This window comes from Dendrobates tinctorius, unplaced genomic scaffold, assembly GCF_039654945.1.
Source record: "Dendrobates tinctorius isolate UK_male_01 unplaced genomic scaffold, ASM3965494v1 ptg000129l, whole genome shotgun sequence".
In the NCBI taxonomy this organism is placed as follows: Eukaryota; Metazoa; Chordata; class Amphibia; order Anura; family Dendrobatidae; genus Dendrobates; species Dendrobates tinctorius.
In genome coordinates this window covers 7,506,745-7,525,593 of record NW_027361797.1, presented here as the reverse complement: position 1 = coordinate 7,525,593, position 18,849 = coordinate 7,506,745, and the positions used below count along the sequence as shown (strand labels likewise).

At 39.0% G+C, this 18,849-nt stretch overlaps 1 protein-coding gene across 7 annotated transcripts in view; it reads right to left on the bottom strand.

Moving 5' to 3' along the window:
* The window catches only part of RBFOX1 (RNA binding fox-1 homolog 1), a 991,812-nt gene that overhangs the window by 291,568 nt on the left and 681,395 nt on the right, over window positions 1–18,849 (bottom strand). For all 7 annotated transcript variants that reach the window (XM_073542794.1, XM_073542793.1, XM_073542798.1 and 4 more), the window contains exon 3: window positions 12,805–12,948. In XM_073542794.1, coding sequence (XP_073398895.1) covers window positions 12,805–12,948 — 144 coding nt within the window. The remainder of the gene's footprint in view (window positions 1–12,804; window positions 12,949–18,849) is intronic.

Genomic DNA, 18,849 nt, shown 5'->3' with positions numbered 1-18,849 from the left:
TGCCTCTACCACCATAACTACTGCTGCCTTGCTCCTCTGCTGGTGTCTAATTACAGGGCTAATTTGCCTCTACCGCCATAACTACTGCTACCTTGCTCCTCTGCCGGTGTCTAATTACAGGGCCAATTTGCCTCTACCGCCATAACTACTGCTGCATTGCTCCTCTGCTGGTGTCTAATTACAGGGCCAATTTGCCAATACCGCCATAACTACTGCTGCCTTGCTCCTCTGCCGGTGTCTAATTACAGGGCCAATTTGCCTCTACCGCCATAACTACTGCTGCCTTGCTCCTCTGACTGTTCACTGCCTGTGTCTAATTACAGGGCCAATTTGCCTCTACCGCCATAACTACTGCTGCCTTGCTCCTCTGCCGGTGTCTAATTACAGGGCCAATTTGCCTCTACCGCCATAACTACTGCTGCCTTGCTCCTCTGCCGGTGTCTAATTACAGGGCCAATTTGCCTCTACCGCCATAACTACTGCTGCCTTGCTCCTCTGCCGGTGTCTAACTACAGGGCCAATTTGCCACTACCACTTTATAACTACTGCTGGGCAATTACAGGGTCAATTAGTATCTGTTTACTCTACAATACTCCAGGACGCCTTCTTCACTGCCAGATAACTGCCAAATAGACTCCTTTACCTGTGCCAACATGAGTCATAACAAAAAGTATGCCAATGCCAGTGAAAGGAAAGCAGCTTTAGCACTACGACAAAAACAACGCCGTGCTAATGAGACTCCTGAGGAAAAACACCATCGCCTTGAGAAGATTAAGGCTTATAAATGCCGTCGCCTCACACACGAATCCCCTAACTCTAAATCCATAAGATTGGCTGAAGAAGCCTCTGCACGCCGTCACTGCCGACAACAGACGGCCACTTCCTCATCATTATTATTAGACTCACAACAGGATGCTTCCACATCAGCATGTGGAACAATTTACTGCTACACTTCATCCCATATGCCGTTCACTGACATAACTAATCAGCAATCTGTTTCTGCCCTATCAATACCACCATTCAATACCGATGCACAGTATGCCAATGCCAGTGAAAGGAAAGCAGCTTTAGCACTACGACAAAAACAACACCGTGCTAATGAGACTCCTGAGGAAAAACAGCATCGACTTGACAAGATTAAGGCTTATAAACGCCGTCGTCTCACACACGAATCCCCTAACTCTAAATCTATTACATTGGCTGAAGAAGCCTCTACACGCCATCACCGCCAACAACAGGCGGCTTCTTCCTCATCATTATTAGTAGACTCACAACAGGATGCTTCCACATCAGCATGTGGAACAATTTACTGCTACACTTCATCCCATATGCCGTTCACTGACATAACTAATCAGCAATCTGTTTCTGCCCTATCAATACCACCATTCAATACCGATGCACAGTATGCCAATGCCAGTGAAAGGAAAGCAGCTTTAGCACTACGACAAAAACAACGCCGTGCTAATGAGACTCCTGAGGAAAAACAGCATCGACTTGACAAGATTAAGGCTTATAAACGCCGTCGTCTCACACACGAATCCCCTAACTCTAAATCTATTACATTGGCTGAAGAAGCCTCTACACGCCATCACCGCCAACAACAGATGGCTTCTTCCTCATCATTATTAGTAGACTCACAACAGGATGCTTCCGCATCAGCATGTGGAACAAGTTACTACCACACTTCATCCTATATGCCGTTCACTGACATAACTAATCAGCAATCTGTTTCTGCCCTATCAATACCACCATTCAATACCAACGCACAGTTTCTTCACATACAAGCTGCAGTTAGCCCGCAGAAAGTGCAACCAAGACAAATATACGTTGGTCTCAAAACTAGGCGCACCCCATCGGTTGGACATGCACTTCTACTACAACCTCACATTTTCACTAATGATGAAAATAGTATTACCGAACATAGCTGTGGTGACATGACCCATGTATGTGAGCATTGCGAAGCTTTGCATTTTGTAGCAGAGATACCTTCTGATAACAACTTTACGCTCTGCTGTCAGAAGGGTAAAGTCCATGTACCCATACTACAATATCCTGATGTCTTTACACGTTTGCTGAAAGGGCAAAGTGAATTTAGCAAAAATTTCATGGATAATATTCGAAGTATTAACAGTTCCTTTGCTTTTGCCTCCATGGGTGCAAATATTTCACCACCTCCTGGATATGGCCCATACTGTTTCCGCATACATGGCCAGATCTATCATAGAACTGGAACACTACATCCCTCAGATGACCAGCAATGCGCATTTGCCCAACTTTACATTCTCGATACCACTACCGCAAACGAACAACGCTTACGATGTAAAGAAAATCAAAAATGTCATCCTACATTGATGAACATTATTGCCCTTCAAATCCAAACTATTAATCCTTTTGTGGAAGCTTATCAAATGTTACGTGATGTGGAAGAACAAGAAAAAATTAAATCTCTACAAAACGGAACTGTCATGCCAAACATCACTATGGCTATTAAACAAGATCGTACTCAAGACCCTCGACGCTACAATAATCCCACTGTCAGGGAAGTAGCAGTCGTGTTTCAAAATGACAATGGTGAGCCACCTTTCAATAGAGACATATTAATTCATTTAAAACCTGATCCCCATAACCCTTTAGCTCCAAAAACACAACAAATTAGTATTCTCCATAGCAATTTGGATGCCCTCCTCTATCCAATATTTTTCCCTTATGGAGACCAAGGATGGCATGATGGACTCAAACAACAAGGCAAAAGTTCGAGGAGGATCACTCAACTCCAATACTATTGCTATATGTTATCTGTCAGAAATTACTTTAATCCACTCCTCAATGGTGGTAAGCTAACACAGCAATATTTAGTAGATGCTTATGTCAAAATCGAAGCTAATCGCCTACATTACATCCGCAAACACCAAAAAGATTTAAAAGTGGAGGATTACTGCCTCCTTCAAGAACATCTACTCAAAAAATCGGTTCAAAAGGGCATCCCTATTGGGAAAACCGTCATTTTACCATCTTCTTTTGAAGGCAGTCCAAGAAACATGCAGCAGCGCTACCAGGATGCTATGGCTATTGTTACAAAGTATGGTCGACCAGATCTATTTATCACCATGACATGTAATCCTAAGTGGAATGAGATTACTACACATTTAGAACCGTGGCAGCGTGTTGAACACAGACCAGACTTGGTTGCACGTGTCTTTAAAATTAAACTGGAATCCCTCTTAAAAGACATTAGCAGTGGATTATTTGGAAACGTCACTGCAATGGTCCATGTCATTGAATTTCAGAAGCGTGGTCTCCCACACGCTCATATTTTAATTATTCTTGACAGCCTGTCTAAATTACGGACTGAGGTGGACATAGACAATATAGTCTGGGCTGAAATACCTGATGAAACAATCTACCCTCAGCTCCATAACATTGTTCTTCAACACATGATTCATGGTCCCTGTGGAGAACACAATCCTAATTCTCCCTGTATGGATCTTGGAAAGTGTAGCAAAGGTTTCCCAAAACAAAACCAACCATATACCATCAAAGAAAAGGATGGCTATCCCACTTACCGCAGACCCATTGGCAAAACATATGAACACCATTCTAAGACGATTGACAATTCATGGGTAGTTCCATATAACCCATTTTTACTCACCAAATACAAGTGCCATATTAATGTAGAAATATGTGCTTCCATTCAAAGTGTAAAATATTTATTTAAATACGTTTACAAAGGACATGACAAAGCCAACCTTGAAATTTCCCAAAATAACATTCAACATGATGAAACACACCAATTTACGGATACCAGATATGTTAGTGCACCTGAGGCTGCATGGCGGATATTTGCTTTTCCTATGCATAAACAATCTCATGCCATCATTCGCCTAGCCGTACATCTGCCTAATTCTCAACCACTCTATTTTCATGAGAATGACTCTGCAGACAACATCCATCAAAAGCTCAATTCCAATTCTACACTTATGGCGTATTTCAACCTTAATAAGATCGACCACAATGCACATAACTATTTCTACCGCGAAATTCCAGAACACTACGTTTGGAAACAAGGCACATGGGAACAAAGAAAACGAGGGGGTCTCACAGTTATTGGAAGAATGTATACTGTTAGTGTGAAAGACCAAGAACGCTATTATTTACGTTTGTTGTTACTGCATGTAAAAGCTGCTACCAGTTTTGACAGCATTAAAACCGTCAATGGAGTTATGCATGAAACCTTTAAGGATGCTGCGTTAGCACTTGGATTATTATTCGATGATAGCATCTGGAGACATACTTTAACAGATGCTTGCATTCTTAACATGCCTTCCCAACTTAGAGACATGTTTGCTTATATCTGTATTTTTGGCCCCCCCAGTAATCCACTTGAATTGTGGAATGAATTTAAGGACCATTTTTTACAAGACTATTGTCATACATACCACAGCAACACTGAAGAGTGTATCGATTGTGAAGGATATGCTATGAAAGATGTCCAAGATGTCCTCATAGTCCATGGAAAAACTTTTGCTGATTATAATTTACCACGCCCAGCAAAAAATATTAAACAACTCCTTAAACAATATGATAAGGATTATGAGTTAGAAAAAGCTGCAAAGATGAAAGAAACTCTTAATCAGGAGCAACTTTTTGCCTATGATGTCATTACTGAAGCTTTACAAAATAGCAGTTTAATACCAAAGTGCTTTTTTCTCGATGGACCTGGTGGCAGTGGAAAGACCTACCTATACCATCTACTTACACATCATTTAAGAGGACAAGGAGAAATTGTGTCACCTGCAGCAACTACAGGAATAGCATCTAACTTGATACAAGGAGGCCGAACAATCCACTCTCTATATGGCATACCTATTCCGATCAACGAAACATCTGTTTCCAGGATTAAAAACGATACAAATGCAGGAAAACATTTACAGAGTACAAAACTTTTTATTATTGATGAGTGCACTATGGTCCAAAAACATGCATTGAATGTGATAGATAGACTTCTACGTGACATCATGACAACAAATGTTGCTGAAAAAAATAAAACACCATTTGGAGGTAAAGTTATTGTTCTTGGAGGAGACTTCAGACAATGTCTTCCCGTCATCGCTCATGGAACAAGAATAGACATTGTAGATTCCTGCATTAAATATTCAGAACATTGGCAACATTTTACCAGACTACCGCTAATTAACAACATGCGCTCCACTGATCCTGAATACAGCACTTGGTTGCTTAAACTTGGAAATGGTGAGCTGTCTAATGAACATAACCTTGGAGAGGATGTCATTGAAATTCCTCCAGACATGCTTTGCACTGGCTCTATAGTAACCGAGATCTTTGGAGACCATATTTGCATTGATGTTAATGACCAACAAAGCCTCGACACTGCTGCATCACATGCTATACTATGTCCGAAAAATGATGACGTCGATTTTCTGAACTGTAAAGTAATGGATCGCATTAGTGGTGATTATACTGTATATACAAGTGATGATTCTGTCGATGCTGATGAGGCAGAGGAATGTGAAAACTACCCAGTTGAATTTTTAAACTCTCTGACACCATCAGGAATGCCATCACATCTCTTAAAACTTAAAATTGGCACCATTGTGATGCTATTAAGAAACCTAAACACCAAGAAAGGTCTCTGCAATGGCACTCGCCTCATTGTCATTGCCTTACTCCGCAACATCATACAGGCTAAAGTGATTACTGGCTCAGCTGAAGGAGACATTGTGTTTATTCCACACATCGATTTGTGTCCTTCAGAAACTGGGTTACCTTTTAAATTAAAACGTCGACAGTTTCCTCTAAAACCTGCTTTTGCTATGACCATTAACAAATCCCAAGGACAGACCCTCAATCGAGTTGGAATTTTTTTGCCCGAACCTGTATTTGCCCATGGACAATTGTATGTTGCATTCTCCCGAGTAAAGCAACGCAGCAACGTTAGGGTCAAAGTGGTGGATACACCACTTCAAGGACAATTGCTACCTAATAGCCCAAAAATCTTCACTAGAAATGTCGTTTACAAAAATGTCTTACTTTAAACTATTTAAGTTGGTCCTGGAATTGATAGATATATAGATATATAAATAATAGTTACATTCTAAATAGATATAGATAATAGACTTCTAAGACTTCTATACATAGCTTGATATATGTTATATATATAAATATTTTAAGCAGATAGATATATCTTACACTAATTATCTCTTTCACATATATGTCATAGACATATTTAAATCCATAAAAATATACATAGGTATAGGTATATATAGATTAAAAAAAAAAAGGCAAAAACAAAAAAAATTTAGGCAAACATACGTAGATTTCAACTACATAGCTAACACATACCTACATAACTTAGGTAATAATAATTAATTTTTTATTTATTAATAGAGTACTATTATTTCAATAGCACTTTACATACATCAGTAATACTGTCCTTCTTGAGGCTCACTATGTAAATATCTTATCCACATAAAAACATAGGTGTGATACATCTATCTACTATAATAAATGCGCTAAGCAGCTTCCGGGTTGTAACAACATCCGTCCAGTTGTAACTGGTGATGTCACAGGTGGAAGAAGATGTCGGGGATCGTGGAGCAGCGATGATGACGGTGTGAGTATGAGAGACGGAGTGAGAGAAAGGGTCGTATGTGGAGTGAAAGAGTGGAGATGGTGAAAGGTGAGAGGAGTGTGTGTTGAGGCGGTGTGGTGTGTTCAGGAGGAGTGTGTGTTGAGGGTTCACATGGCAAGAGATGTGTCACTATCCTCCCGATGCGATAGCATCGGGCCTTAATCTACTATAATAAATGCGCTAAGCAGCTTCCAGGTTGTAACAACTTCCGTCCAGTTGTAACTGGTGACGTCACAGCACACCTCTTGCCATGTTAACCCTCAACACACACTCCTCTCACCTTTCACTATCTCCACTAATATCCACTCGCAGGATTTGAGAATACTCAAGATGGCGTGGCCGCAAGAACATGTCGCCGGCGTGGACAACGTCGGGATCAAGGATGGCGCTGGTGGAAGAAGATGTCAGGGAACGTGGAGCAGCGATGATGACGGTGTGAGTATGAGAGACGGAGTGAGAGAAAGGGTTGTATGTGGAGTGAAAGAGTGAGTGGACGTGAGTGGAGATGGTGAAAGGTGAGAGGAGTGTGTGTTGAGGCGGTGTGGTGTGTTCAGGAGGAGTGTGTGTTGAGGGTTCACATGGCAAGAGGTGTGTCACTATCCTCCCGATGCGATAGCATCGGGCCTTAATCTACTATAATAAATGCGCTAATCAGCTTCCAGGTTGTAACAACTTCCGTCCAGTTGTAACTGGTGACGTCACAGCACACCTCTTGCCATGTTAACCCTCAACACACCACTCCTCAACACACACTCCTCTCACCTTTCACTATCTCCACTAATGTCCACTCGCAGGATTTCAGAATACTCAAGATGGCATGGCTGCAAGAACATGTCGCCGGCGTGGACAATGTCGGGATCCAGGATGGCGCCGGCGGAAGAAGATGTTGGGGATCGTGGAGCAGCGACGATGACGGTGTGAGTATGAGAGACAGAGTGAGAGAAAGGGTCGTATGTGGAGTGAAAGAGTGAGTGGACGTGAGTGGAGATGGTGAAAGGTTAGAGGAGTGTGTGTTGAGGCGGTGTGGTGTGTTGAGGAGGACTGTGTGTTGAGGGTTCACATGGCAAGAGGTGTGTCACTATCCTCCTGATGCGATAGCATCGGGCCTTAATCTACTATAATAAATGCGCTAAGCAGCTTCCGGGTTGTAACAACTTCCGTCCAGTTGTAACCGGTGACGTCACAGCACACCTCTTGCCATGTTAACCCTCAACACACCACTCCTCAACACACACTCCTCTCACCTTTCACTATCTCCACTAATGTCCACTCGCATGATTTCAGAATACTCAAGATGGCATGGCCGCAAGAACATGTCGCCGGCGTGGACAATGTCGGGATCCAGGATGGCGCCGGCGGAAGAAGATGTCGGGGATCGTGGAGCAGCGACGATGACGGTGTGAGTATGAGAGACGGAGTGAGAGAAAGGGTCGTATGTGGAGTGAAAGAGTGAGTGGACGTGAGTGGAGATGGTGAAAGGTGAGAGGAGTGTGTGTTGAGGCGGTGTGGTGTGTTGAGGAGGTGTGTGTGTATTGAGGGTTAACATGGCAAGAGGTGTGTCACTATCCTCTCGATGCAATAGCATCGGGCCTTAATCTACTATAATAAATGCGCTAAGCAGCTTCCAGGTTGTAACAACTTCCGTCCAGTTGTAACTGGTGACGTCACAGCACACCTCTTGCCATGTTAACCCTCAACACACCACTCCTCAACACACACTCCTCTCACCTTTCACTATCTCCACTAATGTCCACTCGCAGGATTTCAGAATACTCAAGATGGCATGGCCGCAAGAACATGTCGCCGGCGTGGACAACGTCGGGATCCAGGATGGCGCCGGCGGAAGAAGATGTCGGGGATCATGGAGCAGCGACGATGACAGTGTGAGTATGAGAGACGGAGTGAGAGAAAGGGTCGTATGTGGAGTGAAAGAGTGAGTGGATGTGAGTGGAGATGGTGAAAGGTGAGAGGAGTGTATGTTGAGGAGGTGTGTGTGTATTGAGGGTTATCATGGCAAGAGGTGTGTCACTATCCTCTCGATGCGATAGCATCGGGCCTTAATCTAGTTGGTAATAAGAGAATAGTGCTCCCCCAGAGTCAGAAAATCTGCCGGATTTCAGCTACCGGGGGTAGCTGAGACCCTGGAGAACACGATCAAAGCAGTTTTTTGGTTACTGATCACATGATCGTAAAAAAGAGTGATCTGGTGTAAAAATTATTTCTCTCTCCTATAACATCATCTAGCACATTAGATGAGAGAGAAATGGATTCCCCAAGTCCCCCACGGTACCTTGCCACATGTGATGATATCCCCCAGCCCTCTCTTCCTCTTCATGAAGCAAAATGTCAGGCGCATGCCCTGGCACCCGCTGGGATCTGTCAGCTGGCACCCAAAAACAGCAAGGATTTTTTCTATTGGCTCCTGACTTTTGATCATGTTGATAGACCCTATAACAGCAATCAAAAGCACAATATTTTTTAAAATATGGCAGCACTTCTCTCCTTTAGTGTAACTTTTTTCTTTCCTTGTAGTGGTTCTGAGAGAAAAGAGAGACACACTGCATCCAAAGTGCTGTCCTGTCAGATAAAAAAATTCAAATTTGTAGCTCAGTTTCAATAAATCCTTCTCCAATCTCCTGATCACCCCCTTGATCCTCCCCCAATCACCCTTGTCATTCCCCTGCTTTGATTTCTAAAATTTAGCCTCGTCATTAAGGTGAAAATTAAGCTTGGTCATTAAGTGGTGAGAAACATGTTCCCCACCCTGTAACAAATATATTGATATTGGACACTTTTTTATGGGATAGGGCTAGTAACAGCGATTTGGATTTACAAAGGTATAATTATTTATTTTTATTTATGAATTTATTTTTTACCTACTACATTTTATTTATTCATTTTTTCTTCATTTACTTTACACATTATGCCACCCATAAAGTCATAAAAGACTTTGTATGGTGCATTTAGATATTGTAATATTCTTATTTTCATCTTATTTCCCTTGAAAACTGTTTATAGTAAATTAGCTCTAGTTACAGGGGAAACGTAGCCTTCTGGCAGCATCGCAAAACTATCTGGATCTCTTATCATGGTGCAGCTTCTTCTCCCTCCCTATACAATGCAATCACATGACAGCAGTGTGAAAAAGAAAACCATGAAAAATGGATGGATATGTATGACAATATTTGCATTCCTATTCCATAGACTACAATATTCTAAAAAAAAAAAGAGTTTTTCATTGATTTGTTTTAAGGTATGAAAAAATGCAGCAGGCTGTGCTTTATACATCCTGTAAAAGAAAATTATCGAAAAGGATATGTCAAAAGGACAGACGTTTGATTTACTTTTACCCTACTGAATTATATATAGTTACAAAGGTATCTGTTTAACTATTTTTTTTTACATTACAATCAGATACAACAACTACACAACAAAAATGTGGTGTCAAATAGGCTAAAATAGCTTGAAATTTTGCCAGCATGGACCTCACTCCACTTATTAATTGTATTATATGCTATGCCTTATATTCTTTGTACATGCCCCCATTGAATTTCAAAGTACTGTTGAATATGTTGCAGCTATAGAAATAAAATAATTATTAAATATTCTATTGGGTACTGCAAGGTTGTATTTTTAACAGTTTTGAGTATTCCAATTTTCTTGCCATAATAGGCCATCAAAAGGTTAAAAAATCCTTATATTAAGCTCACCGGTTGCCTCTTAGGCATTTCTGTTAGCACCACAAGTCAGTTCTTTAGCACATCTTCTGATCCAGTGCTGGTCGCTCTTTAGGCCTCTCACACTTTGTCCAATCTCTTGGTGTCATGGTGCCCTGGATGGAATTTGTGCATGCCATTGAAAGGTCATGGTATATGTTGTGACATCATGACACTGATGACCTCTCATGTGCTAATACAGAACTCTCCTAGAAATCAATAAACTTGGAAGTCAAGCACAGTGCGAGCGAACAGAAGATTCCAATGCAAGCGGCATAGGATCAGAAGATGTGGCAAGGATCGGACAGATGGTGGTGAGCACTGAGGTGAACGGAAAGTGAGTACAAATATATTTTTTATGTTTTATATATTGTTTGTCATGCTATGGGGTCTGAAGAAAATGTTTAGCATAATAAGAGACATTAAATTCTTGGAGAATAACTTCTGAAATTGAATTTCCCAGGAAAAAATTCACAAACAATCAAATTCAGATTTTGCCTGCTCTGCTCATCCCTATTCCCTATTCAGTGTTAAGATAATGCAAGGAGATTTTCCTGCATTTCTGATGATCTCATGATGCCATGGTAGCGTTTGCTTTGGTGAACTCTTGCAATAGACATAAGCCCTTCCAAGGATGTGCAGAATGTTATTCAGTTTTGATCATGGAAATATTGTCATCTCATAATCTGTCTCTTCCTTTGAGATGTCACCCTTGTATTAGTTTTTATTTTGAAATAACAATCCACCTTACAGCCGTAAATAATGTGTTCATGTGCTTTCTAAATTTGGAGTAGATTACTATTTTTGTATTATTGATTTTTGACAACCTATTTACTGGTTTCTTAGTACTTTTCTACAGAACAAACATGAAACTGAAGAAACTATTTCTTAATGACCATGAAGAACAGTTGTATTGGAAAAATAAAGGACATGAACTAGATCGATAACTACATAGCAATGCTGGATATATCAATAGAGAAAGGCTACATTTACAGAACTCATTATGATGTCATTTGTGGCTTTCAGTGATCATACAAGTCAATATACTGCATGTATGGAGAAGACTAAAGGTAAGGCATAGACTTGGTCATTTAGAAATATATGTTTGAGACTCTCCACTTACTGCTTTCAAACAAAATCAACACCCTGTTTTAATTATCTCAAATAAACTGGAAAATTGGCAATTGAGACGTAACCTTATAAGCTTAAAATGTTAAGGGATTGTCAAGCCTTTACAATTATCCTAAGCTTTGCTGAACTGACTTGGAGTCTCTTGGAATTAAATCTAGATAGCACATAGCTGGATTTTCTAGGACATCCAGGAGATTTAATCTTGTAGCTAATGAAATCTTCAAGAATTGATTTAGAAGTAGTTGTCAACCCTACGTGCACGTGTAAAATTCCATCAGTCAACCTCTATAATACATCACCTCTACACTAACAAGTTAAAGGCTGTGTATGGGACTGCTTCTTGATGAATCCTGAGGCAGTATGATCATGGAGGACACATTGATTTACTTTTCTTTCTTTAAATGCTGATTAAAGTAACAACAAAATAACATAATAGGCCAAGATTGTCTAGAGTGGTGAAGCATGCCTTAAAGGGCATCTGTCAGTAGAATCAACCCTCCTAATCTGTCTATATAGGCACACAGGTCATAGAAAGCTGAACAAAGTGATACCTTGATATCTGTGCTACAATATCTTATTCCAACGAAATCCATGTTTTTCTGATATGTAAATGATCTGTTCAGAGCTATGTGCCAGCACTGATCTGCATGAGACTCTGCCTCCTGAGATTATGATAAAAGAAAGGAGGCGTTATCAGTGTGATGTGTAATGGCTGCCCTTTGCTCTCCTGATCTCACTGCAGATCTGTGTGTGATTGTATCTGACACATCTGCAGGTTCTTCTCAGCTTGAGCTTCCATCTCACAGGCAGCGAGGGTTGAAATATTGTTACAAAATAGCAGAGCTGTGAGAGCTGCAGCAAATGTGTTTGTGAGAAGACCCGGTTCAGTTCTGCTGTTGTGTGTTGGCTACATGCCTGACACTGGTAACTCCCCCTTTCATTCCATAATAATCTCTGGAAGCAGATTCTCAAACAGAGCAGTGTCCGGCCCATAGTCCTGAACAGCTCATTTACATATAAGAAAAACATGAATAAGACATTAGATCATAGATATTAAGATACTATTGCATTCAGCTTCCTATGACCTATATGGCTATATACGAAGCTAAGGAGAGTCTAGCTTACTGACAGAGTCTATTCAGAGGAGTGTGTCTTCGTACTACAGTCGTTGCTTTTTATTTTTTACCCCCTAGAGTATCAGGTTGATGATTCATGGCATAAATAATATTGGATTGCTTACCAGGAAAGCATTTTTATGCTAAATACAAACATTCAAACCATCAAGCAAAAATCCTCAATTTTACTTACCCCAAACATTTGTCTAAGGTCTGGATCTCTAAATCTGAAAGGAATATTCGAAACATGGAGTCTCTTCGGTTGTGTTTTGTTTTCTGTGTTTTCAGAAGACTGTGTCTGTTGTTGTCCATCAGTCTGTGCTGACTCATCTGTTTGCTGTAATATAAAAACATATCAAATTAAATTATTGGGAAATAATATTAAAATTAAAAATAAAATGTCGATTCTAGCCTTATTATTTCAGACAAAGGATACGTTTTATTGAATATAAATAATGTCCAAAGAAAAAGCATTTTTTTAGAATAAATAGCAGTTATATAAGTACTAGCAGCTATTGAAAAGTGGGTTACTTTGTGATATTGAGTAGCAACTTTTTTCTAATAGGTGACAATCTGATATTTTATGACCAGTTTGATTCTGGATTCATAATATTTGGGGGAAAAGAAGAGGACAGGAATTATTATTAACGAACTTGTCTGGTCTTCTGATGAATGTCTGAACTCACTGTATGTGACTACAGACTACTGAATTCTTAAAGCGTACTCACTGCATGCTGTCAGGATTCTCCGATGTTGCTAATGGGAGCGGGCAATCAATTGATCTTAAGTATGTATTAAAATCACATGCCGACTAGACATGTTGGGCATCAGTCAATACAACTGAATTGACTGAGACTGAGGACGTCTAGTCAGGATGTGGCTGGGAGTATACAAATCTCAAGCTTGCAGTGACATGACCACCAACTCTCATCGACAACATTGGAGAATTCTGACGGCATGTGGTACATACACTGTAAAGATTTAGAAGTATGGAATCACATAGAGTAACTGCAGACTTTCATCAGAAGATCAGATAATGCCTTTAAGGAGACTAGCTCTATATATAGTCTTGGCAATTCTCCATAACAAGTAAAATTATGCACATTTCTAGCCATTAGAGTCTTACAGCAATTATTAGAGATATTATCCAAACTAGACTCATCTACAGAAAAGTGTTTTTATGTGCTTCTCCATGATCACTGTAGAGCAGGGTGTGGCTGGCTGAGCAAGAAGCTATTGTATTGGAAGCTATAGCTATAAAGTGGCAAGAGATGATGAGATGGTGCGAGCTGTCTTTACCAGAGAATTTAGGCCCTGCGCCATCATGACCGGCATACGGCATGCTAGTTTTAATGAAGGGTGCACTAGAGTAAGATGCGCTCATTTTTCAAAAAGGTGCTGGCACAAAAAATCGAAAGGGCACAAAATTTTGCTTAACTACATGGAGCAACTATATTGTGACATTTCACTTTTTCTAGCAAAAACTATTCGATGAATCTTGGCTAAAATATTTTCATTCATTTCGGGTTCAACAAAGCACACTTAATGATGATTTCTTCACTAATGGATAATTTGTCTGATTTGGTTGAAGATCAGATATTGGGCAACCAGTAATATATAGTTCTTAAATCGATGCTTGGTCTCTAGCGATGCATGCCGATAGATAGTGTACATCAGGCTAAAGGCACTGTCACACTTAGCGATGCACCAGCGATCCCGACAACGATATGGATCGCTGGTGCATCGCTAAGTGGTCGCTAGTGAGCTGCCACACAGGCAGATCTCACCAGCGACATAGTAGCGGTCGAGGGTCGCTACTCACCTGTCAGACGAGGCGATCCTGACATCCTCCCATCTGTGTCTACGTGTCGCTTGTCGGCGCCACAGGAAGCCCAGCAGGAAGCTGACGACGAGAAACGGCCCAGGACGTTCTCGCGCGATCAGCGATAACCAGTGGGGGAGCTGGTCAGAGGTAAGTATCAGACATAGCGATATCGCTAGCCATATCGCTGCTGCGTCACAAAAACCAGTGACGTTAGAGCGATATTGCTAGCGATATTGCCTAGTGTGACAGGCCCTTAAGAACTGCGTTGTGGATTCTAAGTCATTCAAAGACAATCATATCTCCACCATGATCTAGACTTTGCCCAATCACAACGTTACCATTGTTTGACATCTTTCACATAAAACGCTCTTGCTTTTTTTTAAAAAAAATTTCTATAATTAAGGTTACATGTTCTTCATGAATTATGAAGAAGGTTTTGATATAGCAAAATATAAACCAAATAAACAGACATTAGTATGTCTACTGTAAGTATAGAGCATGCAATATTTCACATTTATTTCAATAATGTTCAATCCTAATTTTTCCGGCATCGTTTAATTTGGCAGCAATCCACTTGTGTGATTACGTGCAGTTTCATAAGAGGCCTGATCTATCTTTCTAAGAGATTTGAAGCATGTAAATAAGTGCTAAATTACACAATTATAAAATGACATACAGTAAGAAGTTTTTCTATTGAGACCCTGCCAGCGCCAGACAATGACTATGTTGTTGTATCATTTGCATCTATATTTAATGTAAATATAACTCTGCTCTGATGTAATTACACAGCAAACTCATATTTTACTTTCCCCAGGTTTACTTGCATCAGTCTTTGCCAACATTTGCCAGCTGGCTTTACACTCAAAATGATGTTTTCGAGCTGTAATATCGTATAAAAGAATAATTTAATAAGGTTTCCTGCTTATAAAATGATGTGTAATGTTACTATGCAATGTGCTTTGTTTTCACACATCAATCCAAGACATTTTATGTTAATATTTTGCGTCACACGTAAGCAACATACATACAAATTGCGATTTTAGAATAGTATAGTTGCTCTCGAGAATAAGTTTGGATTTTTAAGACTATGTCCTTCTGTAAATCATCATCATTGAAAATTAAACAGAGGTACTATTAAAAAAAACAAAAAAAACGTGCGTGTTATGTTAAAGTTGTAGACTATTCATGTTGCTTCATTATATTATCAGCCCTAGTTTGTGAAGTTAAAAAGAACCTTTTGCCAAAATTTTCATGTTGCTCTGGACACACTATGTAATAGTGGCTGTAAAGCGGATTAAAAAATTGCGTTTTCTTCAAGTCTCTGTTGTTCAGATATTTGCAATCAAAGTATTTGACATCTAATGAGTTAACTTTTGTCCATGTCCAAGTAGGCGTTATCAGATAGCAGCTCATATGCACAGAAGATGTACAAAACCCCGGTGAAAATACCCACTTGGATCTAACTGAAGCTAACATAATAGGTGCATAATAGGAGGGGAGCATAGCTCAGTTGAAAGAACTGAGAAAAGGGATAAAAAAGCTGTGAAGGTGTTTGCAATGCTACAAATCTAAGCTCTGCTGTACTGCCAGTCGACTAAACGGACTGTAGTAAAATGAAAAGCTGAAAGGAGTGTGTACTCACACTCATCTCTGCTCTGCTCTGGACACTATGCAGTGAAACCAGTGAAGAGAGCAGACTGTCTGTCATTGCATGTCTCACACTGAGAAACCCGACTCTAAGCTACTGTAGCATATTTTTTCCCACAGCATGTTTCTGCCAGCTTATGATTAGTCTATATCATGCAGGGGAAGAAGTACACAACCCCTGAGAAAAACATCTTGTAGCACCCCCTGGACTCAAAATAAATTATAATCAAAACTTTGTAAAGCAATATCTTTCAGTGGAAAAATAGCTACAAGATAAAAACTATGATTTGTGCAACCACTGTTCCATAGATTGCCCAGTTTAACATACTCAAACTGGAGAAAGATCCTATATGTGATATGTCACTCCCTGATCTTAATGGGAAACAATTGTAGCTTCAAGTCTCCTAAGGGGACTATTGAATACAGTAAAAAAGTAAAAAAAGTTTTAAAAAATATGGAAAAAAAAGAAAAAAAAAACAAGTTCAATTCATCTTTTGCCCCATTGAAATAAAAAATAAAAGCATAAATACAAAATACACATATTTCAAATCACTGCATTCAGAAATGTCTGATCTATCAAAATATAAAAAAATAATCAGATTGGTAAACGGCATGGCGAGAAAAAGAATGAAAACACCAGAATTACGTTTTTTTGCCACTGCAATAAAATGCAATGAGAGGTGATTAAAACATTGTATCTATCCTGAAATAGTATAAAAAAAGTTAGCTCAGAGCACAAAAAAATGAGCTCACGCACAGCCCCATATCCCAAAAAATGAAAACACTACGGGTCTCAGAAAATGGCGCCAAAAGCAAAAAAAAATTTTCATGCAAATTTCTGATTTTTTTCACCATTTAAATATAAAAAAATATACATATTTGGTATCTGCGTACTCATACTGACCTGAAGAATCATATTGCCAGGGCAGTTTTATCATATAGTGACGTGGTAAATGAAAAAAATTGTGGAATTGCACTTTTTTTGCAATTTCATCACACTTGGAATTTTTTTTACCGTTTTCCAGTATACTATATAGTAAAATCAGTAGTGTCAGTCAAAAATGCAACTCATTTCATAAAAAACAAGCCCTCATATGGCTAATGCTATATTGACGGAAATATAAAAAAATTATGGTTCTTTGAAGAAGGAGAGGAAAAAAGAAAAAACGCCTTGAGGTGAAGTTGTTAAGAATGACTCCACCATGAACACTTCCTCCTATCACAGTTCCTCCATCTGATTGTCTATAACATTTCTCATATTGATAACAGTAAGAAAAGGGGTACTCAAGGTTGGTGGTTGATAAGAACAACCACCAACCTTGAGTACCCCTTTTCTTACTGTTATCAATATGAATTGTCATTTTTCCACCACATAAAGTACAGACCAAAAGTTTGGACACACCTTCTCATTCAAAGAGTTTTCTTTATTTTCATGACTATGAAAATTGTAGATTCACTCTGAAGGCATCAAAACTATGAATTAACACATGTGGAATTATATAATTAACAAAAAAGTGTGAAACAACTGAAAATACTGAATGTCTTATATTCTAGGTTCTAAGAATAAACAGGGGAAAAGAACCAATCACACAGTGCCTATATAAGATGCAATAATTTCAGAAGAATATAATAATAAAATTATCAATATCAAATGTGTGCTGGAATCAATCCCCCAAAAAAAGGGGATGGCAGACCATCCGGGTATAAATGAAAATTGAAAAAATTCAAAGATGGGTTGAAATAAAAACCAAGATGAAAAAGATGATAAAAAATAATAATAACAATAATAATGAATGATACAATATAATATAAAAATACCTTTATTGAAATATTGGCACAACAATTAAATACATAAAATTGTGTATATATATAAAATAAAATAAGATAATATAATGACATATACAACCACAAAAGCAATATATTTATGGACAATGGAAAAACCAGTCCATAACAAAAGGCTTAATTAATGATCCAGATAAAAAAAGTGCATAAATAAAGTAACATAAAATATCTAATAAATGTGTCCAAAAGTGCAAAAAAGTGCAAAAAGGTGCTGATGTGCAAAAGAATTATACATATAAATCGCCGTGAGGCGAGTGCAAGACACAAAATAATACCTGTAAGCCAATTGGTGCTATATGGGTTGTATAAGAACGCGCCCCGACGCGCGTTTCGGAAATAGAATCTCCTTCGTCAGGGGGATAAATGTCCTGACGAAGGAGATTCTATTTCCGAAACGCGCGTCGGGGCGCGTTCTTATACAACCCATATAGCACCAATTGGCTTACAGGTATTATTTTGTGTCTTGCACTCGCCTCACGGCGATTTATATGTATAATTCTTTTGCACATCAGCACCTTTTTGCACTTTTTTGCACTTTTGGACACATTTATTAGATATTTTATGTTACTTTATTTATGCACTTTTTTTATCTGGATCATTAATTAAGCCTTTTGTTATGGACTGGTTTTTCCATTGTCCATAAATATATTGCTTTTGTGGTTGTATATGTCATTATATTATCTTATTTTATTTTATATATATACACAATTTTATGTATTTAATTGTTGTGCCAATATTTCAATAAAGGTATTTTTATATTATATTGTATCATTCATTATTATTGTTATTATTATTTTTTATCATCTTTTTCATCTTGGTTTTTATTTCAACCCATCTTTGAATTTTTTCAATTTTCATTCTAGGTTCTAAGTAGCAACCTTTTGCTTTGATTACTGCTTTTCACACTCTTGGCATTCTCTTGAT